At 37.2% G+C, this 24223-nt stretch overlaps 1 protein-coding gene across 3 annotated transcripts in view; it reads left to right on the top strand.

Moving 5' to 3' along the window:
• Positions 1–24223, top strand: part of SESTD1 (SEC14 and spectrin domain containing 1) — a 153027-nt gene that overhangs the window by 59028 nt on the left and 69776 nt on the right. For 2 of the 3 annotated variants that reach the window (XM_033230990.1, XM_033230991.1), the window contains 3 exons: positions 9130–9209; positions 17059–17167; positions 23998–24088. In XM_033230990.1, coding sequence (XP_033086881.1) covers positions 9130–9209; positions 17059–17167; positions 23998–24088 — 280 coding nt within the window. Of the gene's footprint in view, positions 1–9129; positions 9210–17058; positions 17180–23997; positions 24089–24223 lie in introns of those variants that run through there. The other variant, XM_033230992.1, reaches the window with a different exon arrangement.

Here is a 24223-nt window from a genome sequence, read left to right on the forward strand (position 1 = left end):
GCCCCCTACTCCCTGGATTCTGCTCAGGAAAGTTTGTGCTCAGTTGAAGTTATTACAGAGTTCAGCTAGGAGCATCCTTCACCCTGTGGCCCCTCCCCAATTTCACCAGCTGTGTTACTTTCCCTAAGGGACCTCTGTGAGATGAGGTCAGGAATGGCTTCCTTGGGCTTGTACTGGGGTGCTGGGGACCAGGAGTGCCTACAGGGCTCTTCCAGCTGCTGCTTCTGCTTTTATGTTTCACACAACTCCCTAAATCCATTTCAACTCTAGGTAAATTAAATTCTTCTCCCATGATTTGGATTTTTGGGTTCCCCAGTGGGGATGTGTGTTCAGAGGCTGACTTTTCTCCCCTCTCACACTTTGTTGATTCATAGTTTTTCAGCTGTTTTGTGGTGTTGCAGCAGCAAGCCACTTCTTTCAAAGGTTCTGTGAATTCTTCAGTTTTCCTGTTATGTTCCTATGGTCGTTCTTGGAACAAAAGTTAACAGTGTGAGTCTCCAGATGCTGTACTGTCTGTCCAAGTGGGAGCTGCACGTTAGTCCTGTCTCCTATTCGCCATTTTCCACCTTTATGTTATTTAACATTTTATTGTGGAGATGGAGGTGGTGTTGGTTGTATTTTGCAAGATTTTCCCTTTGTGTATTTTGTACATTATCTATTTAAATTTTTCTATCAGATATTAAAATAACCAGAAAGAGGAAGTTTTGTTTTTTTTTATAACTGTGCTAAACACTTGAAAAACTGGAGCAAATAACTTTTGAAAACTTAAATTTGACCTAGTGATACAGTAATAATGATTTTTTTTACCCATCTCTTTTGTGACAACAGTGAAAGAGATTGTTGGAAAGGAGACTGTAGAAGGGAGGAAGATACAGAGTAAATATAGTTGTTTTCATCTCTTGACTGCTTTACTTTTTATGTATCAGGTCATTTGATCTTGGCTTATACACCCACAAAACTGTATTTCTCCTTAGTATTACTTTAAGCTACCTTTGTATCACTCTCAAGATATTCTTAAAATAAAACAATTTTTAAAAGCTGTTTAATTTTTTTAAAATCCAGTATTTTGCCTTGCTCAAGTGTTTGTATAAAGGAAAGTTTGGATAAAGCACCTGTCTCTCAGGAGATAGTGATGAAATGGGAGATTGCTTCTGGATGTCATAGTTTGCCAAAGAAAATCTAGACTAAGAGACTAAAACCATTGTCCTTTTCCTTTTTAGAGATGTGGAGAATGCAGTTGTGAAAAGTTAAATTTTAGCATTTGATGGCATAAAATCAATAATTTGACTTGGAAAGCTTCAATAATATTGATAGATTTTACTCCATGGGTCACCTGCATCTATCATTTTGTACGCCGTGTCTTACAGATTGCAGATGTTCCTACTTCTTGGATGCTGTTTAATTAGGTTTGACTATGGCAAGGGTTAAAATCTCAATGTATTGATGGGCATTTTAATTCAAATTAAATGGCAACAGAGTTAAAAACAAAAAACAAAAAAAAAAACCTTAAGTGATTGGAGACGGTCTTCTAAACTCTCAGTTTTAGTTTTGCTGCTTCTACCAACTCTCTCCACTGATTAAAAGAGGAGCCTATTTTAGCCAACTTAAGCAGAAAGGGGATTTATTTTGTATAATTTACAGAACTGATGAGAAGGATGGAGAAATAAATTCAAAAAAATAGGAAGGAATTAAAGGCAGCTGAGAATTTGTCTCTGCTCATATACCATAAAGAAAATCTGGTTAGAAAGCCAGTTCTGTTTCTGTGACTGTTGTCTCTGTATCTGCATTTCTCCCTCAAAGTTGAATTTTTTTTTTTCTGGGGGAGCATCCTATGGACAGCTGAGATCAGTAGTTCTCTTGTTTCTAGCTTTCAGGAGTGCCTGAGGTCAAAACTGTTTTTTATAATTCTTATGTTTTATTTGCCCTGTTTACTGTGTTGACATTTGTGCTGATGGTGTAAAAGCATTGGTGAGAAAGAGTGCTGGTGTCTTACCATGAATCAAGGCAGTGGCATGTCTGTATGCATGTCAACCTAAAAGGAAGAAGCTGAGGCAAAATTAATATAAGTGAAGAGTTTTTTTTTTTTTTTTGGCTAAGCTCAAGGACTGCAGCCTGGGAGCTTAGATTAAAATTGTCCTGAACATGCACTTTAATTAGTACCAGTTACAAAGTAGATTTTTAAAGGCAAAAAAAGTTGTTTGTTAGGAATTCTCATTGGTTCACAGAAATAACATTGGTTAATGATTGGCTCCACATTGTTAAGCTATAAGATACGGATTATCGCAAAAAAGTCATCAGAAATTCTCATTGGTTCACAGAAAGAACATTGATTAGTGATTGGCTCTACGTTGTTAAGCTATAGGGTGTGTATTATAATGTCCAGTGGGGTATTATTAGATTTATTTATAGCTACTTATGGTAATAGTAAGCAGTTTCAGAAGATGAACACACAGCTCAAGACATGAAGAAGGGCATGATTGTGGTCTCATTTTAGTGTCTGTCTTGGTCTGATAATTAAAAGGACTTACATCCTCTGATAAAAGTTCTTCCTTTTTTCACCTGTATACACACACACACACACACACACACAAACATATATAACTTTTCATTGACAATATTTCTTATATCAAATGTGAGAGTTTTTTCTTCACACCAATCAATTCTCCATCTCTCCAGATACCACCTGGGTGTCCTACAACCCAATTCAGTTCTGGCAGTAAGTGCCTGGAGTTACCAGATCCAGAGTTTAAGGGCTCAATCCCATAAGACTGTCCTCACTTTATTTATTTGTTTCTTTTTATTTTTTATAGACAAGAATCTTGCTATGTTGCCCAGGCTGCACTCAAACTCTAGGGCCCAGGCAATCCTCCCACCACAACCTCCTTAGTAGCTGGGACTACAGGCTCAGGCTGTCTTCACTTTAGGCGCCATAGCTGGGCTGTCCTCATTTTAGATGCCAGGCACAAGTATTGGGTCCCCAAATTACCCACTCTTCTGTCTGGCTTGACTACAAATCAAGGTTCTCATCACCCACAACCCCTTCAGGTTTGATAATTCACTAAGATACCTCACAGACTTCAGTAAGACAATTTACTTATGATTACTGGGTTGTTATAAAGGATCAACTCAGGAACAGCCTATAGAAGAGATGTTTAGTGCAAGGTATCAGGGGAGGAGGCATGGGGACCTTCCATGGCCTGTCTGATGTTCACTCACCTGGAAGCTCTCTGAACTGTTCCCATCCCCTTTTTAAAAAAATAGAGTGGGGTTCTTGCCATGTTGCCCAGGTTGGTCTTGAACTCCTGGATGTCATGGGTGCTACTTCCCGTGGCCAGCTTTGCAGTTTTTAAAGGGATTTACCAAGACAGTTGTAGGTAAAGAAATGCAGATTTATTAGCGAAAGTGTGAAAATATGCTGCAGGGTTGCATTGGGCAGCACAGCAGAGAAAGGGTTGTCTGCCAAGAGGTAGGGGCTGGAGGGAAATTGTATAGAGTCATGCTACAAAGCAGCTATCTGCGGAACAAGGTAGCTGTGCTTGCAGGTTGTTTGTGATTAACCATCTGTCCGAACAGTAGTTCATTGTTTCCCATCTGGGATCACCCCTTTCTCATTGTTGCTTACTTATCAGGACTCCACATCTGCCCCACCCCCTCTGACAGAACAGCAGTGATAAATCGTTGGCAATGGGGTGGAGGTCTCATCTTCCAACTACTTCCTGGCATGCCTAGGGCATGGAGTAGACCCTACCTATGGTTGTTGGTTTGTCAGGAGATCCTGTGGGTCATTGTCCCAGATTATGGGACTTAGGATATTGGATTTTTCTGGAGGAAGGTATTCATCAGAGAGGGGGAGCATGTCAAGATGAAACTGGTGACCAGCTGAATCCAGGGGAGATTTGTAACGGTAGCAGGCATCTCTGGGGAGAGACTGATCCCATACACAGTATCATTTTAAAGTGAAACTGTTGAATTCTAGAAGATAAAATTTTGTTTTTTAAAGCCATTGTCCAAAAAGGGATACACAAACCTTTTGCTTTGTGATTGTTTTTCCTTATTGGAAACCCATTTAGGTAACCTGAAAATTAAACTCAATGAAAAACTGTTTGCATTTAATTAGACACAGAAAGTGTGTTCAGCAGGGGAATACATGACTCTTAGGAACAGCATAAGTTGTTTTTTTTGATTACATGGAAAATTTAGACATACCTAGAAAAGCCAGGGGTCCAGAATTAAGTTATGTTAGAGGAAAACATTGCTTAATTTTTTTGACCTTAAAGTTGAAACGTAAAAATATTATGTTAATGTTTAGCATTAGGACATAATAACAGTTAGAATTGGGAGGAAAACACGACAGGAGCTGACAAAAACTGGGGAGTGTTATTATATTAGGCCTTCTTTAGGGGAGAAAAAGCTGAAAGCAGCGGGACACAGCAAAAGTTAAACTGAGATGATTCTGAGAAGTTTTAAAAATAAACATTATAAAATGAAAAGTAAAACTTCTTGTAGTTTTGTTAAGAACAGATTAATACCTTAAGAAAACCTTGTTTTAACATATGGAGAGGCAATGTTAGAAAGACTATCCTAAATAATTGCCTTTCAGTTATAACCAACTTAATCACATAGAAAATTCTTTTCATAAATTTCCCTTCACAAACCTTCTTATGACTTACACAGACTATTTTTGACATGCTTGGACTTTATGACTTGTCCTAAGCATTCCTCTTTCTTAAACAACCAGTCATTCTATTTCAGGACAAGAATTTACCATACGAGATTTTTTTTCTCATGTAAAGTCTTTTTTTTGTTTTGTTTTGTTTTGAATAACCTTCCTTTCCCAAAATACCTTTTTACCTTTATAACCTTCTTCATGTCTCTCTTATTCCCTGGTTCCTTTTACCTTGTTTTATATATAACCTTTAAATAACCTTTGAATTAGACAAAAATTATTTTCCTTTTGTTAGGAAGTTAAGGTTTGTACTTCATGTTGCTGTGTGATTTCTGTGGAGGAGCAAATGAGGAGGTAGTTTACATGCTGTAGAAGTTATCCTCTCTTAAGAGATTTTTCAATTAGGTTTCTTGCTAGGGCTTGTTTGAATAAATGTGGGCTATATATATATATATATATTTTTGAGACGGAGTCTTGCTCTGTCGCCCAGGCTGGAGTGCAGTGGCTGGATCTCAGCTCACCACAAGCTCCACCTCCTGGGTTTATGCCATTCTCCTGCCTCAGCCTCCTGAGTAGCTGGGACTACAGGTGCCTGCCACCTCGCCCAGCTAGTTTTTTTTTGTATTTTTTAGTAGAGACAGGGTTTCACCGTGTTAGCCAGGATGGTCTTGATCTCCTAACCTCGTGATCAGCCCGTCTCGGCCTCCCAAAGTGCTGGGATTACGGGCTTGAGCCACCGCACCCGGCCAATGTGGGCTATATTTTAAACCCCTGAAGTAGGACTATCTAACTTGAAGTTTCTATTTAATCCGTTTTTAGACTGCTGTAAAGAAATACCTGAGACTGGGTAATTTGTAAACAAAGGATGTTTAATTGACTCACAGTTCTGCGTGGCTGGGGAGACCTCAGGAAACTTACAGTCATGGTAAAAGAGGAAGCAGACACCTTCTTCACAGGGTGGCAGGAGAGAGAAATCAGGAGGGCAGGAGAAATTGCCATTTATGAAACCATTAGATCTTGTGAGAACTCACTATGAGAAGAACAGCATGGTGGAACCACCCCCATGATCTAATCACTTCCCTCACTCTACATGTGGAGATTACAGTTCTCTTCCTCAAAACATGGGGATTACAATTGGAGATGAGATTTGGGTGGGGACACAGAGCCAAACCATATCCAGTGGCCTGTCCTTCCGCATCAAGAACACTTACTTGGAGGAGTGTCCTTAGTACAATCTGCAATGGGCTGGAGGCTTCTAAAGCAGGCAACAGTTAAGCCTGTCTCTTGTCCTTGCATTTTTCTTTCTCTTTGGCTCTGTTCCCCTTAATCTGTTCTCAATTATTGAAGAAATTGAAACTATGTCCAGCAATGTTGGGAAAGTAGTTTGTGGTCTCTAATCTAGCTTTTGGACTTCATGTCTAATGTGTAGGGATACCTGGCTGATAAACAGCTATGACATTGAGGCCTTCTGGGCTCTGGGAGTTCATATTAGTATATTTTTTCATAGCCTCAGCCAGCTTGGAATAAAATAGGGCTAGATTTTCATTTGACCCCTCTCTTATTTCCCTAGTTTGGCATAATTTACAGGTTTTATATGGCCTTTTTAATGCCCTGAATCAGGCAAGTGATCATGTGATTATGACATTTCCTGTTGTGGTCTCCCTCTTGATAACCCCACCTAGAATCAGCGTCAGGCACTGCAGTTCTCCCAGGGCCAGACTCCTGGGGATTTGGGGTATGCACTTCATCTGCCCACCTTTGAGCCAGAGACCATATGTGGGATTTTTCCTCATGGGTGTAACAAGTGGTAAAAATAATATACATGTCCTACCAAGTGAGGTAGATAAAGCAGTAGTCCTTTAAATTCCTTCATGAAGTGAGAAGGGCCCCTACTGAAAGAGCCAAAGCTTAGTTTTTATTTGGGAAAGATCAGACTTTAGGAAGGGAGCATGGACTCTGATGGTTCCTAGATCCCCATTTGCCACGTCCTGGAGCAGCAGAACTTTTTCTGAGGCCAAAATGAGATCTCATAGGTGACCTCTGACCTAGTATGAGAAGGGGAGAAGAATCCCTGATAAGGAGGAGGAAATCAACATCAAAGGTTGGAATGTTGAGGGGAAGGAGAGAGAGAGGGAGCAGATGGAGTAGGTGTAATTGAACATGAAGGTAGTTTGTTACGGGAAGAAGGTGTGGCCTCAACCCATCCAGCTAGCTGGGAAGAACGGGAGAGAGTAAAAGAAAGGCCATCCAAAATGTCAAAAGAGTCAGTGGGGCCAGAGAATATAGTCAGCACATTCAGCAGGTTTGGTGGAGATTTGGATCCTGAGAGAGTGAGTTACGAAAGCCTGGACATAGGAACTTCAGATCACTTAGAAGAGTTGCAACAGAAAAGAGCAATCTGTAAAATAGTATTGGGGCAAGGGTCCCACCTTGTGGCCAGGAGGATTCCTGATCTGAAAGTTTATAATGTGGCCATGTTGTATTGCCCAAGAAAATTAAACTTTCTTTTTGAGAGTGTGAGGGTCAGATTTATCCATTATTTTAGGATGCTACCCAGAGATGAGTCTGAAGGAATAGATGGGGTGTGTCCCATGGTGGGACTGGAAAACAAGCTGTTTGGGGCTAATAAAATAATAGTACCTACCTCGTAGAAATGTTGTGAAGACTAAGATAATAAAAAGAAGTCATTTAGAGCAGTGCATAGTTTATAATAAATACTTAGTCAATGTTAATTATAGTAATTATTATGACCCCTTTATCAAACTTTCAAATCAGGTCTTCATAAAGCTGGTCACAAGACAGGAGATCTAAGATGTGAATCCAAGCTGTCTGGGTTCTTGTATAACTGGATAACAACTCATCAGATCAAGGTATTGATCTGAAAACATGAGTGCTACTAGTTTTAGATTAAAGATGTACATTGTGAGCTTTTTTCCTCCTACTTCCTACTGGTCTGTTTGCTGGGCTAATGTAGAACAAACTTGAATAAACAAATTGCAAATATTCAAGGGAACTTGAATATCATCTAGATAGACAGCTTGTTTTCTTTGAAGACAGATGCAAATGGTCGTATTTTTTAAATTGTATACACAAAAGCTGTAAAATTATATACTGGTTTAAATTAGTCTTGTTTAATTAGCCATTATCTGACCAATGTTACAACTCCATCTTTTTTTTCCTTAACATCTATTTTTTGTTTGTTTTTTAAAGACTGCTTTTTTTTTTTTTCTCCAGAGCAGTGCTGTTTCTTGAGTTTTCAGCTCTAGCTGGTAGCACAACCTTAGGTGGGATAGGTTCATAGCAGGTGTTTGCTGAGTAAGTAATATACTCATACAAAGAGTCATATTTTCTGCTGTGCTAGAAACTGTCTTCAAGAGAGTATGCTTTCATTAAATACAATAAAATTTCACAGTACACTCCAAGGAACTGCTCTGTGTTGTGATGGTGGGTGGGTGTGAGATGGGACAGGGGAGGAAGGGATAAAATGTGATTGAGAATACTCTCTCAGACATGAAACTAAGTATAAGGAGATAATAGAATTGAATCTGATTTTGTTTGTTTTTGTTGTTGTTTTGTTTGAAAGGTCCTACTCTCCCTAAAATCAAAATTTGATAGTATACTGGGCTGGCCAAGCCTGAATGCCTGCCATGGCAAAACCTCCATTTAAGGGAAACTATCTTGCCCTTAGCCCTTGCTATAAGGGTAGTCCCTTTTTGTATTTAGCTATAACCCCTGGCTATGGCTGAGTAGACCCTGGAAAACTGAATCAAAGAATAGTGAATTGTGGCCTGGTACAAAAAGATGAACTGACCTAATCACAATTTTCCCTGGAAAATTAAAAACTGTAAAATGTAGAGAGATGGAGGCAGTTAACAATGGGGGCAAAAATTGAAACAATGTATTAGAAAATGTAGTGAGATAAACAGGATAAGATGTGGTACCCTGTATAGGGGAGCAAAAATATGAGAAATCAGAAAAAGTCATTTAATAGTGAAATGGAAAATCAGATATTTGGCATTAAGCTGTGTAATTAATAAAGAACACAAAGGAAGATTGACTGCCTGTTTGATTGATTCATTTGTTTATTCAACAAATCATTTTTTTAGTTACTACGGTGTACCAGGCAGTGTTTTAGCCCAAGAGTATTGCTCTGAGAAAGAATTAAGCCAGTGATTTTCAACCACTTGTAATTTTGCCTACTAGAGGATATTTGGCCACATCTAGAGACATTTTGGTTGTCACAACTGGGAAAGGGAGGTGGTATTGGTTTTTAGTGAATAGAGGCCAGGAATGCTGCAAACTGTTCTACAATGCACAGGATAATTCCCTACAAAAAAAGAATCATCTTGCTCAAAATGTCAGTAGTTCTCAGGTTTAGAAACTCTAGGATAAACTATCATTAGGATATATTTCATGGAATAATTGTTATCTTGTAGCTGACATTTAACTTTCTGTGTTTTCAGAATTAAGGAAGTTCACTGGAGTAAAATGGAGGCCTCAGTAATATTACCCATTCTGAAGAAAAAACTAGCCTTTCTTTCAGGTATGTTTTCTTCTTAAAATTTGAAGTGTTTGATATACAAACTGTTATAATAGTTTTTTGTTTGATAAGTATGACAAATGCATTTTATGTTTTTATGAAAGTTTTGTTTAAAAGATATTTCTGAGACATCTTTAAATCAGAGTGAAGAGCTAGGAGAGCTAACTCTGTACTGGTTCTTGGCAGGCCAATTTATTTTTCTAATTTCAACTTTTATTTTAGATTCTGGGGGTACATGTGCCTGTATGTTGCATGGGTATATTACATGATACTAAGGTTTGGGGTACAATTGATTCCCCTCACCCAGGTAGTGACCATAATACCCAGTAGGTAGTTTTTCAGCCCTTTTCCCCTTCTCTCCCTCCCCCGCAGTAGTCTCCAGTGTCTGTTGCTCCCATCTTTAGGTCCATGTGTGCCCAGTGTTTCACTCCCTCTTACAGATGAGAACGTGCAGTATTTGGTTTTCTGTTTCTGTGTCAATACTCACTTAGGATGATGGCCTCTGGCTGCATCCATGTTGCAGCAAAGGGCATGATTTCCCTGTTTTTTTTTTTTACGGCTGCATAGTACTCTATGATGTATATGTACCACATTTTCTTTATCCATTACACTGTTGATGGGCACCTAAGTTGATTCTGTAGCTCCGCTATTATAAATAGTGCTGCAAGGAACATATGAATGCATGTGTCTTTTTGATAGAGCAATTTATTTTCCATTGGATATATACACAGTAACGGGATTGCTGGACTGAATGGTAGCAATCCCATTACTGGGTATATACCCAAAGGAAAATACATTGTTTTATAGATTTCTCTGTTTTAAGTTTTCTGAGAAGTCTCCAGACTGCTTTCTCCAGTTGCTGAACTAATTTACATGACCACCAACAGTGTATATGCATTTCCTTTTCTCTGCAGCCTCACCAGCATCTATTATTTTTTTTGACTTTTTAATAATAGACATTCTGACTAGTATGAGATATTTCATTATCAGTTTGATTGCATTCCTGTGATCATTTGTGATGTGCATGCTTGTTGGCCACTTGTATGTCTTCTTTTGAGAAATATCTGTTCATGTCCTTTGCCCACTTTTTAATGGGGTTGTTTTTTCCTTGTTGAATTGATTAAATTCATTATGGATTCTTGGTATTAGGCCTTTGTTGGAGGCATAGTTTGTGAATATTTTCTCCCATTTTGTAGGTTGTCTGTTTACTCTGTTGATAGTTTCTTTTGCTGTGCAGAAGCTCTTTACGTCCTATTTTTCAATTTTTGTGTTGCAGTTACTTTTGAGGACTTAGTCATAATTTTTTTTCCAAGGCCAGTATCCAGAATTGTAATTCCTAGGTTTTCTTCTAGGATTTTTATAGTTTTAGGTCTTAGGTTTAAGTCTTTAATTCATTTTGAGTTAATTTTTGTATATGGTGAAAGGTGTGGTTCAGTTTCATTCTTTTACACATGGTTAGCAAGTTATCCCAGCACCATTTATTAAAACCAGAGTTCTTTCCCCATTGCATGTTTTGTTGAAGATCAGAAGGCTGTAGGTGTGTGAATTTATCTCTGGATTCTCTGTTCTGTTCCATTGGTCCATGTGTCTGTTTCTGTACCAGTACCATGCTGTTTTGTTTACTGCAGCCTTGTAGTGTAGCTTGAAGACAGGTAATGTAATACCACAGTCTTTTTTCTTTTTGCTTAGAATTGCTGTGGCTAGTTGGGCTCTTTTTTGTTTCCATGTGAACTTTAGTTTTTTCTATTCTGTGAAAATTGACATTGGTAGTTTGATACGAATAGCATTGAATTTGTAGATTGCTTTGGGCTGTATGGCCATTTTAACATTTTAAATATGACGATGGAATGTTTTTCCATTACTTTATGTCTTCTGTTCTTTCAGCAGTGTTTTATAGCTCTCCTTGTAGATATATTTCACCTCCTTGCTTAGGTGTAGTTTTAGGTATTTTTTGTGGATGTTATAAGTGGGAATATGTTCTTTATTTGGCTCTCAGTTTGAGTGTCATTGGTGTTTGGAAATGCAACTTATTTTTGTATATTGATTTTTTTACCCTGAAATTTTACTGATGTAATTTATCAGTTCTAGAAGCCTTTTGGTGGAGGCTGTAGAGTTGTCTAGGTATAGAAACGTGAAGTCAGCAAAGAGCAATAATTTGACTCCTTTTTCTGTTTCTGTGCCTTTTCTTTTTCTTGCCTGATGGTTCTTGCTAGGACTTTTAGTACTACGTTGAATATAAGTGGTGAGAGTAGCTATCCTTGTTTTGTTTCAGTTCTTAAGGGGAATACTTTTGGCGTTTGCCTGTTCAGCATGATGTTGACTGTGGGTTTGTCTATAGATAGCTTTTATTATTTTGAGATGTATTTCTTCAATGCATAGTTTATTGAGGGTCTTTATCATGATAGGATATTGGATTTTATTGAAGGCTTTTTCTGCATCTATTGAGATGATCGTATGGTTTTTAATTCTGTTTATTTGGTAATTCACATTTATTGATTTGTACATGTTGAACTGATCTTGCATCCCAGGAATAAAACCTACTTAAATGTGGAGGGTTATTTGGCTGTGAATCCATCTAGTCCAGGGCTTTTTTTGGTTGGTAGATTTTTAAATTACCAGTTCAATTTCAGAACTCAATATTGGGCTGTTGAGGGCTTCAGTTTCTTTATGATTCAACCTTGGGAGGGTCTATGTTTCTAGGAATTTATCCATTTCTCTAGAGTTTCTAATTAGTGTGCACAGAAGTCTTTTGTATTTCTGTGGGATCAATTGTAATGTCACCTTTGTCATTTCTAATTGTCCTTATTTGGATCTCCTCTCTTTTTTTCTTTCTTAATCTAGCTAGTGGTCTTTGATCTTGTGTCTCATTTGATGTTGTCAGTCCCCCGCCCCCCCACACCTTTTTTTGAGACAGGATCTCACTTTGTCACTCAGTCTAGGGTGGAGAGCAGTAGTACGAACTAGGCTAACTGCAGCTTTGACCTCCTGAGCTGAAGCGATCCTCCAGCCTCAGCCCTGACAATTAGCTGGGACTACGGGTGTGTACCACCATGCCCAGCCAATTTTTGTGTTTTTTGTAAAGATGAGGTTTTGCTGTGTTGCACAGGCTGATCTCAAATTCATGAGCTCAAGTGATTCGCTCACTTTGACTTCTCAAAGTGCTGAGATTTGAGGGCTGAGCCACCTCGCCTGGCCTTGTTGATTCTTTTAATGGATTTTGGGGTCTCAATTTCATTCACTTCTGCTCAAGTTTCAGTTATTTCTTTTTTCCTGTTAGCTTTGGAGTTTGTTTGTTCTTGTTTTTCTAGTTCCTGTAGGTGTGACGTTACATTGTTAATTTGAGATCTTTGTAACTTCTTGATGTAGTCATTTAGTGCTATAAACCTTAACAGTTTTTGCAACATCCCAGGGATTTTGATGTTGTATCACTGTGTTCATTTATCTCAAACAATTTTTTGATTTCTGCCTTAATTTTGTTTACACAAAAATCATTCAAGTGCAAGCTGTTTAATTTTCATGTAATTGTGTGGTTTTGAGAGATCTTCTTGGTATTGATTTCTACTTCTATTATACTGTGATCTGAGAGTATGGTTGGTATGATTTTGAGTTTTTTAAATTTATCGAGACTTGCATTATGGCCAAGCCTGTGGTTGGTCTTAGAGTGTGTATCACATGCAGATGAGAAGAGTTTCACATGCAGATTAGAATAGAGTTTCACATGCAGATGAGAAGAATGTATATTCTGTGGTCGATGGGCGGACTGTTCTGTAGATGTCTATTAGGTCCAATTGGTCAAGGGTCAAATTTAAGTTCAGAATTTGTTTTTTTTTCTCCCCGATGATCTGTCTAGCTCTATTGGTGGAGTGTTGAAATCCCCTGCTATTATTGTGTGGCTGTCTAATTCATCTTGTAGGTCCAGAATTACTTTTCTTATGAATCTGCAGTACTTCATCGTTGGGTGCATGTATATATATTTAGAATAATCAGGTATTTATGTTGAATTGAACCCTTTATCATTATGTAATGCTCTTCTTTGTCCTATTTGATTATTGTTGGTTTAAAGTCTGTTTTTTCTGGTATCAGAATAGTGACCCCTGCTCTTTTTTGTTTTGTATATGTGTAATAGGTCTTTCCCCAACCCTTTTCTTTGAACCTATCATTATCATTACATGTGAGATGGGTCTCTTGAAGACAGAAGATGGATGGGTCTTGTTTTTTGAGTTTTTTGTTTGTTTGTTTGTTTGAGACAGTATCTCGTTCTGTCACCCAGGCTGGAGTGCAGTGGTATGATCATAGCTCACTGTAGCCTTAACCTCCTGGGCCCAAGCAGTCCTCCCACCTCAGCCTTTCAAGTAGCTGGAACCACAGACATGTGCCATCATGCCCAGCTAATTTTCTCATTTTTAATTTTTTTGTGGAGACAGGTGTCCTTATATAATACGTAGGCTGGTTTTGAACTCCTGGTCTCAAGTGATCCTTCTACCTCAGTCTTCCAAATTGCTGAGATTATAGGCATGAACCACTGTGCTTGGCCAAATCTTGTTTTTTGAATCCATTTTGCCATTTTGTGTCTTCTAAGTGGGGTGTTAGACCTTTTACATTCAAGGCTAATGTTGATATGTTAGGTTATAATCCTATTTTGAAGTCATTAACTGGTTTCTTTGTAGTCTCAATTGCGTAGTCGCTTTATAGGGTCTGTGGGCTATGTAATTAAATGTGTTTTTGTAGTAGCAGGTGTTCTTTTGTTTCCATCTTTAGAACTCCCTTAAGGATCTCTTGTAAGGCTGGTCTAGTGATAATGAATTCCCTTAGGAATTACTTGTCTGGAAAAGATTTTATTTCTCCTTCACTTATAAAGCTTAGTTTGGTAGGATATGAAATTCTTGGTTGGAAATCTTTTTCTTTAAGAATGATGAAAATAAGCCTCCAGTCTCTTTTGGCTTATAATGTTTCTCCTGAGAAGTCCACTATTAGCATGACAGGGTTCCCATTGTATGTGATCTGACTCTTCTCTAGCCTCCTTTAAGATTTTTGATGGTCTCCTCATTCGGAGAAAGCCCTCTAGGAATGAACTATAAAAATAATCCCTGAAAATACAGTCTTCTGATACTTATTCTCTTCTGTAATTTCATTAAAATGACCTCTACAAAGTAGATGTCACGATGCCTCACTTCTTATATGAAAATATAATAATTAATAATTGACTAACTGGCATCCAAATAATTATTTCTGAAATACAGAATAATTAGTTTTTATGATAACTGTCTTCTAGCTTTTTTCTTCCATCTTCCTCTGAGAAAGTTTCAGTACACTGGAGGAGTTATTTAATATCCATTATTCTGTTTTCACTCTTTGCTGTTCAAAACTGTTTATATACACTTGAATTTATCTTCAATTATCAACTCAAAGTATGTATCAGCTAAGATGAATCAAGGGGAAGCTGTGAGTGGGAGCAGTGGTATGGTACACTGGGTGTAGTGATCTTCTGGAGTTTGGATCATTGAGTAAATCTGTACATGCTTTAGCATAGATACTGTAGCTCTGCCAACTCAGAGTTATTTGGACTGTATTATCTTGCTTTCTCTGTGTTAATTCTTATTTATGTCTTGTCCTAATTACCTTGATAATACTAATGTCCTTTTTTCAAAGTATGTTATGTCTCTGTATAAATCGACATGTTTTCCTAGTGTATATTACATATCGTATATTATATACAATACTATATACTATATATATTAATATATACTATATATTATACTCTGATATGAATGATTTTGTAAATATTCTTATTCATAGCTTTGTGCATTTTTTTCTCTTCCATACATAAAAAGCTTTGTGTATTTTGTACAAGTTCAGAAGTATGCATTTTTATAAGTAGAAGTGGTATAAAGATAATATGCATTTATATTTGTGTTAAGTTTTGTCAGATTGCCCTCCAAGAAGATTGTTTCAATTTCTGTTTTTTACAATGGTGTATGAAAATGCCTGTGCTCTCACACTCTCTTCAATAGCAGACATTATTATTCTCTTATAATCTTTACCATGACATTTTTGCATCTTGTGACACTTGATGCTTTTGACCATAACTACCTTGAAAGTCTTTTTCCTGTTGGCTTTCATCCCTCTGGTACTTTTACACTGGTGATTATTTTATTGTCCCTGAATGAAAGCTGAGGGAATGGAGTTAAATATAGCCCTGAATGTTCAATTTATTTTCTAAAGACAATTAATTCTACAGTGAGTCAGAGTGCCGTAGTCCAGGTGTGAGTCTTTTTTAGGGCTTGGCTTAATGCATGGATAAAGCTTAGCAATTTTGAGATGTAAATGAAAGACTTTTTAGCCTATTCCTATTAACTTCCTCACTTGACCATTGATTATTTAAGCCAGTAATTTTCAGACTTTTTTAGTAATAGAGAAAATTTTTTCAAACCAACAGAGTCCTTCAGGGGATGCAGTTTGAAAACCATTTGTGTTAATCCTTTTTTTTTTTTTTTTAAATGACACTTATATTCTGAACAAAAAATATGCAATTGAAGTCATATTGATTGATTAGTAAGTTGAATCATCTTAGATGGTTATTTGTTGACATTAAACAAAGAGGTTGGATAGTAGTAATGGTTGAACTAATGGAGGACAGAAGTTCATTTATGGTTCATACGTTATGAATTGCATTTGTGTCACTAGTATGAGTATTTTTCTTCACTTCACACCTATCAGTTTTTAGTGATAGATGTCTAGCGATCATGTGGAATTGTTTCTTTCAGTATTTGCTTCTTTTTAAGCTTCTAAAATTACTTCAAATGTCAACTAGGTCAGAAGATGGGCTTCAGTATGAAAATAAAACATGTAGGAAACTTCCAAATACACGATGTGGGTATAAAAGTATTTAAAAGTTACATTATACTTTTGGCACACTGAAAGGGACTTGAATGTACATGGAATGTAACTGTATTCTGCTACCTTGATTTCAGACTTCAATATCCAGTTCCCATGCACCCTTCTCAGCTGTACAGTGCTTTATCTTTATTGTCTTATGAACAGTATATGCCTGTCTGACCTTTGTGAGTTAACGCAGATCATTCCTCATAACAGAATACTCTTTTGACTTGGTTTACAAATTGTTCCCTCCCTCCCTCCCTCCCTTCCTTCCTTCCTTCCTTCCTCTGTCTTTTTCTCTCTCTCTCTTTCTCTCTCTCTCTCTCTCTTCTTTCTTTTCTTTTCTTTCTTTCAATGCGATCTTGCTATGTTGCCCAGGCTAGTACTGGACTCCTGGGTTCAAGTGATACTCTCATCCTCAGCCTCCTGAGTAGCTGGGACTTGAGACTACAGGCATACCAATACCCCCAAGCTCTGTTTTCCTCAAGTCTTAACTTTTTAATGAAACTTTTCACATTTATTGCAGCTCTTAATCATTTTCTAAATCCCTTTTTATAATTTTTATATATCTTATACAACATAACAAACTATCTTATTTCTTATGACCTAAATGTTTTCTTCCTAGGTTCATTGGAAATTTATTTTACTTTACTTGCAAATACTTACTGTGCTGGGCACACGAGAGGTGCTTGATGAATTGATTACATTAAGCACACTAAATGGAAGAAATTTAAATAAAGTGATATTTGCTATGTTGCGGTGAAGATTTCATGGGTGATTTTATTTTTCGTTTTTTCTAAATTTTCTATAATTCTCCTATACTATCATAAACATTTACAATCTATAAGTAGCCATTAGATATTTTTCAATTTATATCTTAAATTTATTATTTTAGTAGGATTGGATTCAAATATATATTATTCAGATTATGCCTTAATATGTATTACATGTTAAATTTAAATCTCTTTTTTAATAGGAGGAAAGGACAGACGGAGTGGCCTCATTTTGACAATTCCATTATGCCTCGAACAGACAAATATGGATGAGCTGAGTGTCACCTTAGACTACCTACTCAGCATTCCAAGGTGACTCTAAAGGTGTCTTTTCTTAAATCTCAGTATGTTTTCATTCAGTTACTAATGATTCTTTCTATTGTTGAAGTATACTTTGCTATCTTATTTGCTTTTATTTGCAGTGAAATTATAATTATAGATACTAAAATCAATGACTTATAACATCATTGCAGATAAAATGCTCATTTTATGCTCTTGATGAATTTAATGATATACAGATTTCCAAAATGTATGTATTGTCAACTTTTAAGGAACACCGTAACTAAGCATCTATATCGTGTAACTTTAGAAAAATTGGAGAATTTAATCAGTAGAAAAGATATTTTATTTAGGTAAGCTATTTCACCATATTGATATAAATACGTCTGCAGGTTTTAACGTATTGAGTGAGTGAAGGCTATTAGGAGTTTATAAATATTTTTATTTTAAAAAATGTCAAAAATGTTTGTTTATATTTTAATGTAAAGGGCCTTTAACTTTAATTTTCACATTTCTTCAGTGAAGACCCAACTTAAACCTCTTTATTTGCCCTAGTCTACCCATCACTTCAACAACAAAAATAAAGCTTCCTCCCCATCTGCTTCTCCCATAATTGGGACTGGGGCACAACTGTGACTGCATATTAGTCATCTGGAGCTTTTTTTCAAAATTCTAATGATCGGGGGTTCACTTCCAGAGATTCTGATCCAATTGTTCTTGGGAAGCCTGCTTATCAGAATTTTTAGAAAGTCTTTTAAGCTTCCTGTGTATTTCTAATGTGCAACCAGGTTTGTAAACCACTACAATTAAGCATGTAAATGAGGGCAGGTTTCTGTGTATGTGTCTGTGTGTGTGTATATATATACAATGTATAGATAGAAAAAGGAACACGACTATTTCATATACTGCTCTTAAGTTCTGGCTAGTGAATTTTAAAACATTTTCGTCAGAGTAAACAATTCTTGCCAGGTGCGGTGGCTCAAGCCTGTAATCCCAGCACTTTGGGAGGCCGAGACAGGCGGATCACGAGGTCAGGAGATTCAGACCATCCTGGTCAAAACGGTGAAACCCTATCTCTACTAAAAAAAATACAAAACCTAGCCGGGTGAGGTGGCGGGCGCCTATAGTACCAGCTACTCGGGAGGCTGAGGCAGGAGAATGGTGTGAATCCAGGAGGCGGAGCTTGCAGTGAGCTGAGATCCGGCCACTGCACTCCAGCCTGGGCGACAGAGCGAGACTCCGTCTCAAAAAAAAAAAAAAAAAAAAAAAAAACACAATTCTTTGTATGTTTTTCCTGTATTTGCATTTTATTGACACAATAGCTTTTTTCCGTTTAAACCACCTTGCAGAGTATGGAGTTAAAACAACTGATTTGAATCGTACCTGCGTCCAGTAGTGTTCTGTAATTTAATGATTCTGTTGCTGTTTGTTTTTTTAATATTGTGGAAATAGAGCTCTTCATGTGAAAATTTTCAGTATTTTCAGTTTCTGGGGGTGAAAATGATGAGAATCTGTAGTCAGTGTATTAGTATTAGCATTAGCTAATTGCATTAGCAGTAATCTTGCTAATCCCTCGAACTGTGGATTGCTAACTTGTTCACCGTTAGATAACAAACTGCTTTTTAGGTAACCATGGTTAGCCAGACTTACAGCTTACAAGTTATGAAAAAAAATTCATAGATGGATTAATAGAAGGTTAAATATGTCAAGTGCCATCTGAACAACTACCTTATTTTGTAGTTGAGGAAACTGAAACTCAGAGGTTATGGTTACTTGCCCAAGATCTCAAACCTAGTGAGTCGCATAGCTGGGATGAGTGTCCACAATTCCTGACACCAATTTAGAGCCTTTTTGTACTTCAAATGAATAGAGTTCAGTGTAGTTGCATCTCAAGTAAAGTCCAGTTCTGAGGTTCAGATGAAAAGCAAAAACTACTAATTGTCAAAGTTACTTTTGAAAAATGCCTGAGGGTGGATCAGAGACTGTATTACCTTTCCATGAACATGTTAGGTTTTCCTTCAGCATTGGAGCAAGTTACTCATACTGAATTCCAAAAGACAGAGTTGGCTTGTGATTAGGTTTGTTTTAACAAAATGCATGTTTGTATATACTGGGATCATATTCAGTTCAACAGGATGCTCACCCTGTCAGAGGCTCTGGGTAAGTGAGGGAGGCTAAAGGACCAGCAAATTCATTTGCATCTCCTGACTCATGTTCACTCTGGTGTGGATAAGCAGGAAGTACAGTGGAAGGCAAAATAGCCTATACTATTTAAATTTTCTCTTTCTCTTTCTCATATAAATGTACATATGATGTTCCTCCAGTGTAAATGATGAATCAGTTTCTGCGTATCTACACTTACCTGCCAACTAGCAGAGAAGATGTAAGTTGAAGCAAGATGAAAGAACTTATTCTAGCAAGGCAAAATAGATACATGGATACTTTATTTCTTATGATTGTTTTGCTAAAGTTTGACCTTCTCAAGTATTCATGAAAACTCTATCCTTCTGCTTTCTTGGATCAGTCTCCCATAATTTTGGGATCAACAAACGTGGGTGTCAGCTTTTTATGCATACTTGCCATTTCCTTAGAGAGCTAAGGTGTTTTTGATCTCTCCATTGTGATGCTAGAGAGCAGTTAACTAGATGTGTGATCTTAAAACCAATGTTTTTCATTCAGAATTTCCACTGCTCAGAAGTGCTTTTAAAATGTAACCCCCCAACATTTTATTAATTTTAGTTCATATATGCAAAAAGGTTGAAGGAATTATACGGTGACACCCATATGTCCACCACTTAGAAAATCTAAAACTAACATTGTGTGTTGTTTTATCACATTATCACCCATGTTTCAGCCCTCTTTTTGTTCTAGGAATGTTTTTAAGTTTACCCTACCAGATCAGGCCCCGGATGTGTCTAGAAAGGTTTTTTCATTTCTAGTATATCTACATTCTTTGGTGACCTGCTTTTGTCTCCCAGCTTCCAACTGTTAATGTTTAACTCCGTCCAGCTATGAACATCTGCAGACATCTCTAACACTGTAGCTAGCTAAGGTGGCCTCTTCCTAATAGGAGATGTCCAAAATTGTTTTTTTTGTGCAATGACTATCTTAACGTTTTGAATACAATAATAGCTTTTCAAAATTTTTGCAAAAATGAAAAGAAATTACCCCATTTCTTATAGTTTGTGCTTAATTTTAATGATCACAGGGACAAAGTGTGATATATAGCTATTTTAAATGGGTAACCTAGCACAGTTGAGAATGGAAGCATTTCTTGACTCTTTTGTACACAGGTTGGCCCTGAGTTTGTTTTGTGTTTCAGATACTAACTGTACAGTATTTTGGATATTCATGAGTGCTATGAAAACAAAGCATGAAAAGAGTCAGAGTGATAGAGTGGTAATACTTTACAAAATAAGATGATATTTTGCCAGAGATGATTGAAAGGAGGGGCAGACCCTACAGAATCTGATCAACGAACATTGAAGACAGAGTGAGCAGTAAGTGCAAAGGCCCTGAGGCAGGAGCAGGTTTAACATGTTTGGGAAGATCAAGGAGGCTAGTGTGGCTGGAACAGTTTGAGAGAGGAGCACAGTGCTGGGAGGGGGATCAGAAGAGAGTCAGGAGTCAGGTCATGGAAGACCATGTAGGCCATGGCTTCCGTTCTGAATGAGATGGAAAACTATTGTTGTGTCTGAGGAGTGATGTGATGTGTGTCATCTAACATTATTAAAGGCCTTCTGTATTTAAAGCACAGTACTAGAAGCTGCCAAGACATTTGTAAGGTAACATTCTTGCTTTCTGGAAGCATATTATCTAATGAAGATGAATTGTAAACAAGTAATGATAATAAAAGCATAAGTGAAATTAGTGCCATTATGTAAATACCAGCAGAGCTGTATGAGTGGAAGAGAAGGAGCCTGTAGTTGTAATCAAAGAAATGAGTGAAGATCTGCAGGATATTGGACCCAGGAAATCCACTAACACTGTCTTCTGTGTCAAAAGTGAGTGGACTGTTTAGACAACCTCACCTTTACATAGCGGTTTTAACTCAGCTGTGTCACCCTTGAAAGGCTTAACTGGGCTAGGAACTAGGAGGTGGGGTCTTAGATTTTTTTTTCTATTACTGTTAAAGTATAGTTATAAACATGGTAACAGGGGCTATAGGAATTTGTTATTAATAGCACTTCAGGTCCTACAACAGGCCCTTTATAAAGGGTATAGCATGCTTCTAAATTAAATGTGTCATTAGAAGCAGTTTAAGCCATCATACCACTTACAAGGATGAAGTAAAAAACAAAACTATTTCCTTTCAAGTACCTGAAAGACCACTTGGTCTGGCAATTTTGAAATAGTAATATCTTTGGATTCTGTGTATTTTCATTATCTATCTTAGTAAAATGTGAGAATATGACAGGATTAAGTGTGTTTCTAAGTACTCTGAAAGATAAATTTAGAGTATTTTATTCCTTTAAGATCACTACAGATGGTATTTTCAAGCTTCATTACTTTGTTAGTCTTAATGTACAGATTAATTTATAGTGTGCTTTGAAATATAAATGTATTGCTTATATAAAATGTATTTAGCAAAACGGTTGTGTAACCTACATCTCAGGACTATAGATGCCAGTGTTGAGAAAGTACCACATTATGAGAATGGCACGTTTCTCTTGGTGGGAAGGCCCTCTTCTGGACAGCTGTGTCTTAGCTCTCCTTCCTGCAAAAGGCATTGGTAGAATCCCTGCATAGTTGCCACTACTCCAGACCACTCAACAACCAGCTACCCTGCCTAGCTGATCACTCTTGGGCTTGTATCCTCTTCTATATCACGGTGGTCTTCTTAGATGTCTTGTTGCTGGAGAACCCCAGGAGTCCCCTCATTACTTGAGCCCACAGATAGTCATTATGTGTCAGGTTTGCTTCTCTCCACGAGTCTTTTACTTTTTTGAAATAGAGATGGAGTCTTGCTGGTCTCCTATGCTGGCCTCGAACTCCTTGGCTCAAGTCATCCTCTTGCCCTAGTCTCCCAAAGTGCTGGGATTAGAGACGTGAGGCACCACGCCTAGCCCCCTCTGCAAGTCTTTTATTTTCTTTTGCTAACCCACAAGTGATGACTGTATTGGCCTTACCTTTAGTTTTTCCCAAAGAATATTTAGTGGGTCCTTTATCTTGTGATTCAAGTCCAAAAATAGAGTACTTTTGTTTTATTGAGATATAATTCAGATGTCATAAAAATCATCTTTTTAAAGTAGGCAATTCAGTGATATTTAGTGTATTCATAGGTTATGCATCCGTTATGCTATCTAGTTTCAGAACATTTTTATCAGCCCAAAATAAACCTTGTTCCCATCGGCAGTCACTCTCCATTCTTTCCTCCCAACCCTTGTCAACCACTAATCTGCTTTCTGTCTCTGGATTTGCCTATTCTGGACATTTCATATAAATGGAATCATACAATGTGTGTCCTTTTGTGTCTGGCATCTTTTACTTAGCATAATGTTTTCAAGGTTTAGCCATGTTGTAGCATCTGTCAGTACTTCATCTTTTTTTATGGCTGAATAATGTCTCATTGTTTGATTATACTGTGTTTTGTGTTTCTGTTCATCAGTTGATGGACATTTGAATTGTTTCTACTCTTCAGCTATTATGAATTATTCTGCTATGAATATTAAATGCAGGTTTTTGTGTGAACATATGCATCAGTTTGCCTTACCTTTTGAATACTCTTTTGTTTACTTTGGAAGCTCAGCTTCTGTCCTTGTCTGTTCCCACTCTAAACTTTTAGCAGTATGATCCTCATTCCTTGTGGTCTTACTGTTTCTCGGTAGAACAGAACATGACTTCTCCAAGAACCTTCTTGGAACTAGTGTGCATGCTTGGAGGGAGAAGAGGAGGACTAGTAAAGTCCCCTGAACTGTTGGTGGATTTAAATCCCAGGAAAAGGTCTGTTTATATTTTCCTATAATGTATGTAATTGGGAACAGTTTGTATGGGGAGAGGTTTCACTACCAAAATCCTGCTCTGATAAGCAAAGCTGTAGCATTTACTGTATTGGAAGGAGGGCAGTTGATATCCTTACATTAAGTTGATAAGTAAACATAGCAATAATAATAATGATAATGATAGGTATATAGTTTTGGCCTTTAGAATGGAGTTTTTCCCTCCAGAAGTTGTTGCGTTTTACTAGGTTAGACTTCTGGGAAGTGTTTAGTTAATACTTAAATCACTCAATATAATACAGAAATGCAACACTGAAGATAATATTTTGCTGGTCAAGTGACTGAGAATGCAAAGTGAGAGCAGAAGTGGGTTAGACATGGTCTATCCAAGCTTTTGAATCAGCAGGTTCTACCTGATCTCATTAAATTTCTCCAAAAGAACGCTAAGAAGCCAATTTTTGTGATTTATTAATAACTATTTTCTATCTGTTTTGAACTGTCACTTCACAAATCTTATACTTCTGGCAGGAAGGTGAGACAAGAAGTATATAACACATTTGGCAATTAGTGACTTACTTCACTGTGATCCCTTTTTACTGATGAAGAAATTGGGAGACTAGTAGGACTGTTTGAATGTTGCTTTGATTTCTTTACTTTTTAAGACATTGACTTTTATGCTTTTAGAATAATTTTCTTGCCACATTAGTTTGCAAATTGTGAACATTTCCTAAAATGAGAAAAATAAATTGCTTGAGAAAATGAAAGGATACTCTGAAGAATATTATTTATTGACAATGTAAACTAAACCAAGTGAGATTAATTCTACTCCATATGCAATTAAGTTTTAAACCTTCTTTATTTAGAATTATGAAGAACGAATTCTGGAGCTTGTTTTAATTCTGTGTAATTATTGTTTTGTTTCAGTGAGAAGTGTAAGGCTAGAGGATTTACCGTGATTGTGGATGGCAGAAAATCACAGTGGAATGTGGTGAAAACAGTAGTTGTAATGCTACAGGTAATTTTGGTTTTGTCTATCAGGAAATGGTTTTTATTTTACAGCAACAGATCCTGGTGAAAATAGCAAATGCACTTAATTTATTGGACTGTGCCTGGCTTCCTAGCAGTGACTGAGTTATCACTATTGGATTGT

Source organism: Trachypithecus francoisi, unplaced genomic scaffold, assembly GCF_009764315.1.
Source record: "Trachypithecus francoisi isolate TF-2019V2 unplaced genomic scaffold, Tfra_2.0 Lachesis_group13, whole genome shotgun sequence".
NCBI classification, from domain to species: domain Eukaryota; kingdom Metazoa; phylum Chordata; class Mammalia; order Primates; family Cercopithecidae; genus Trachypithecus; species Trachypithecus francoisi.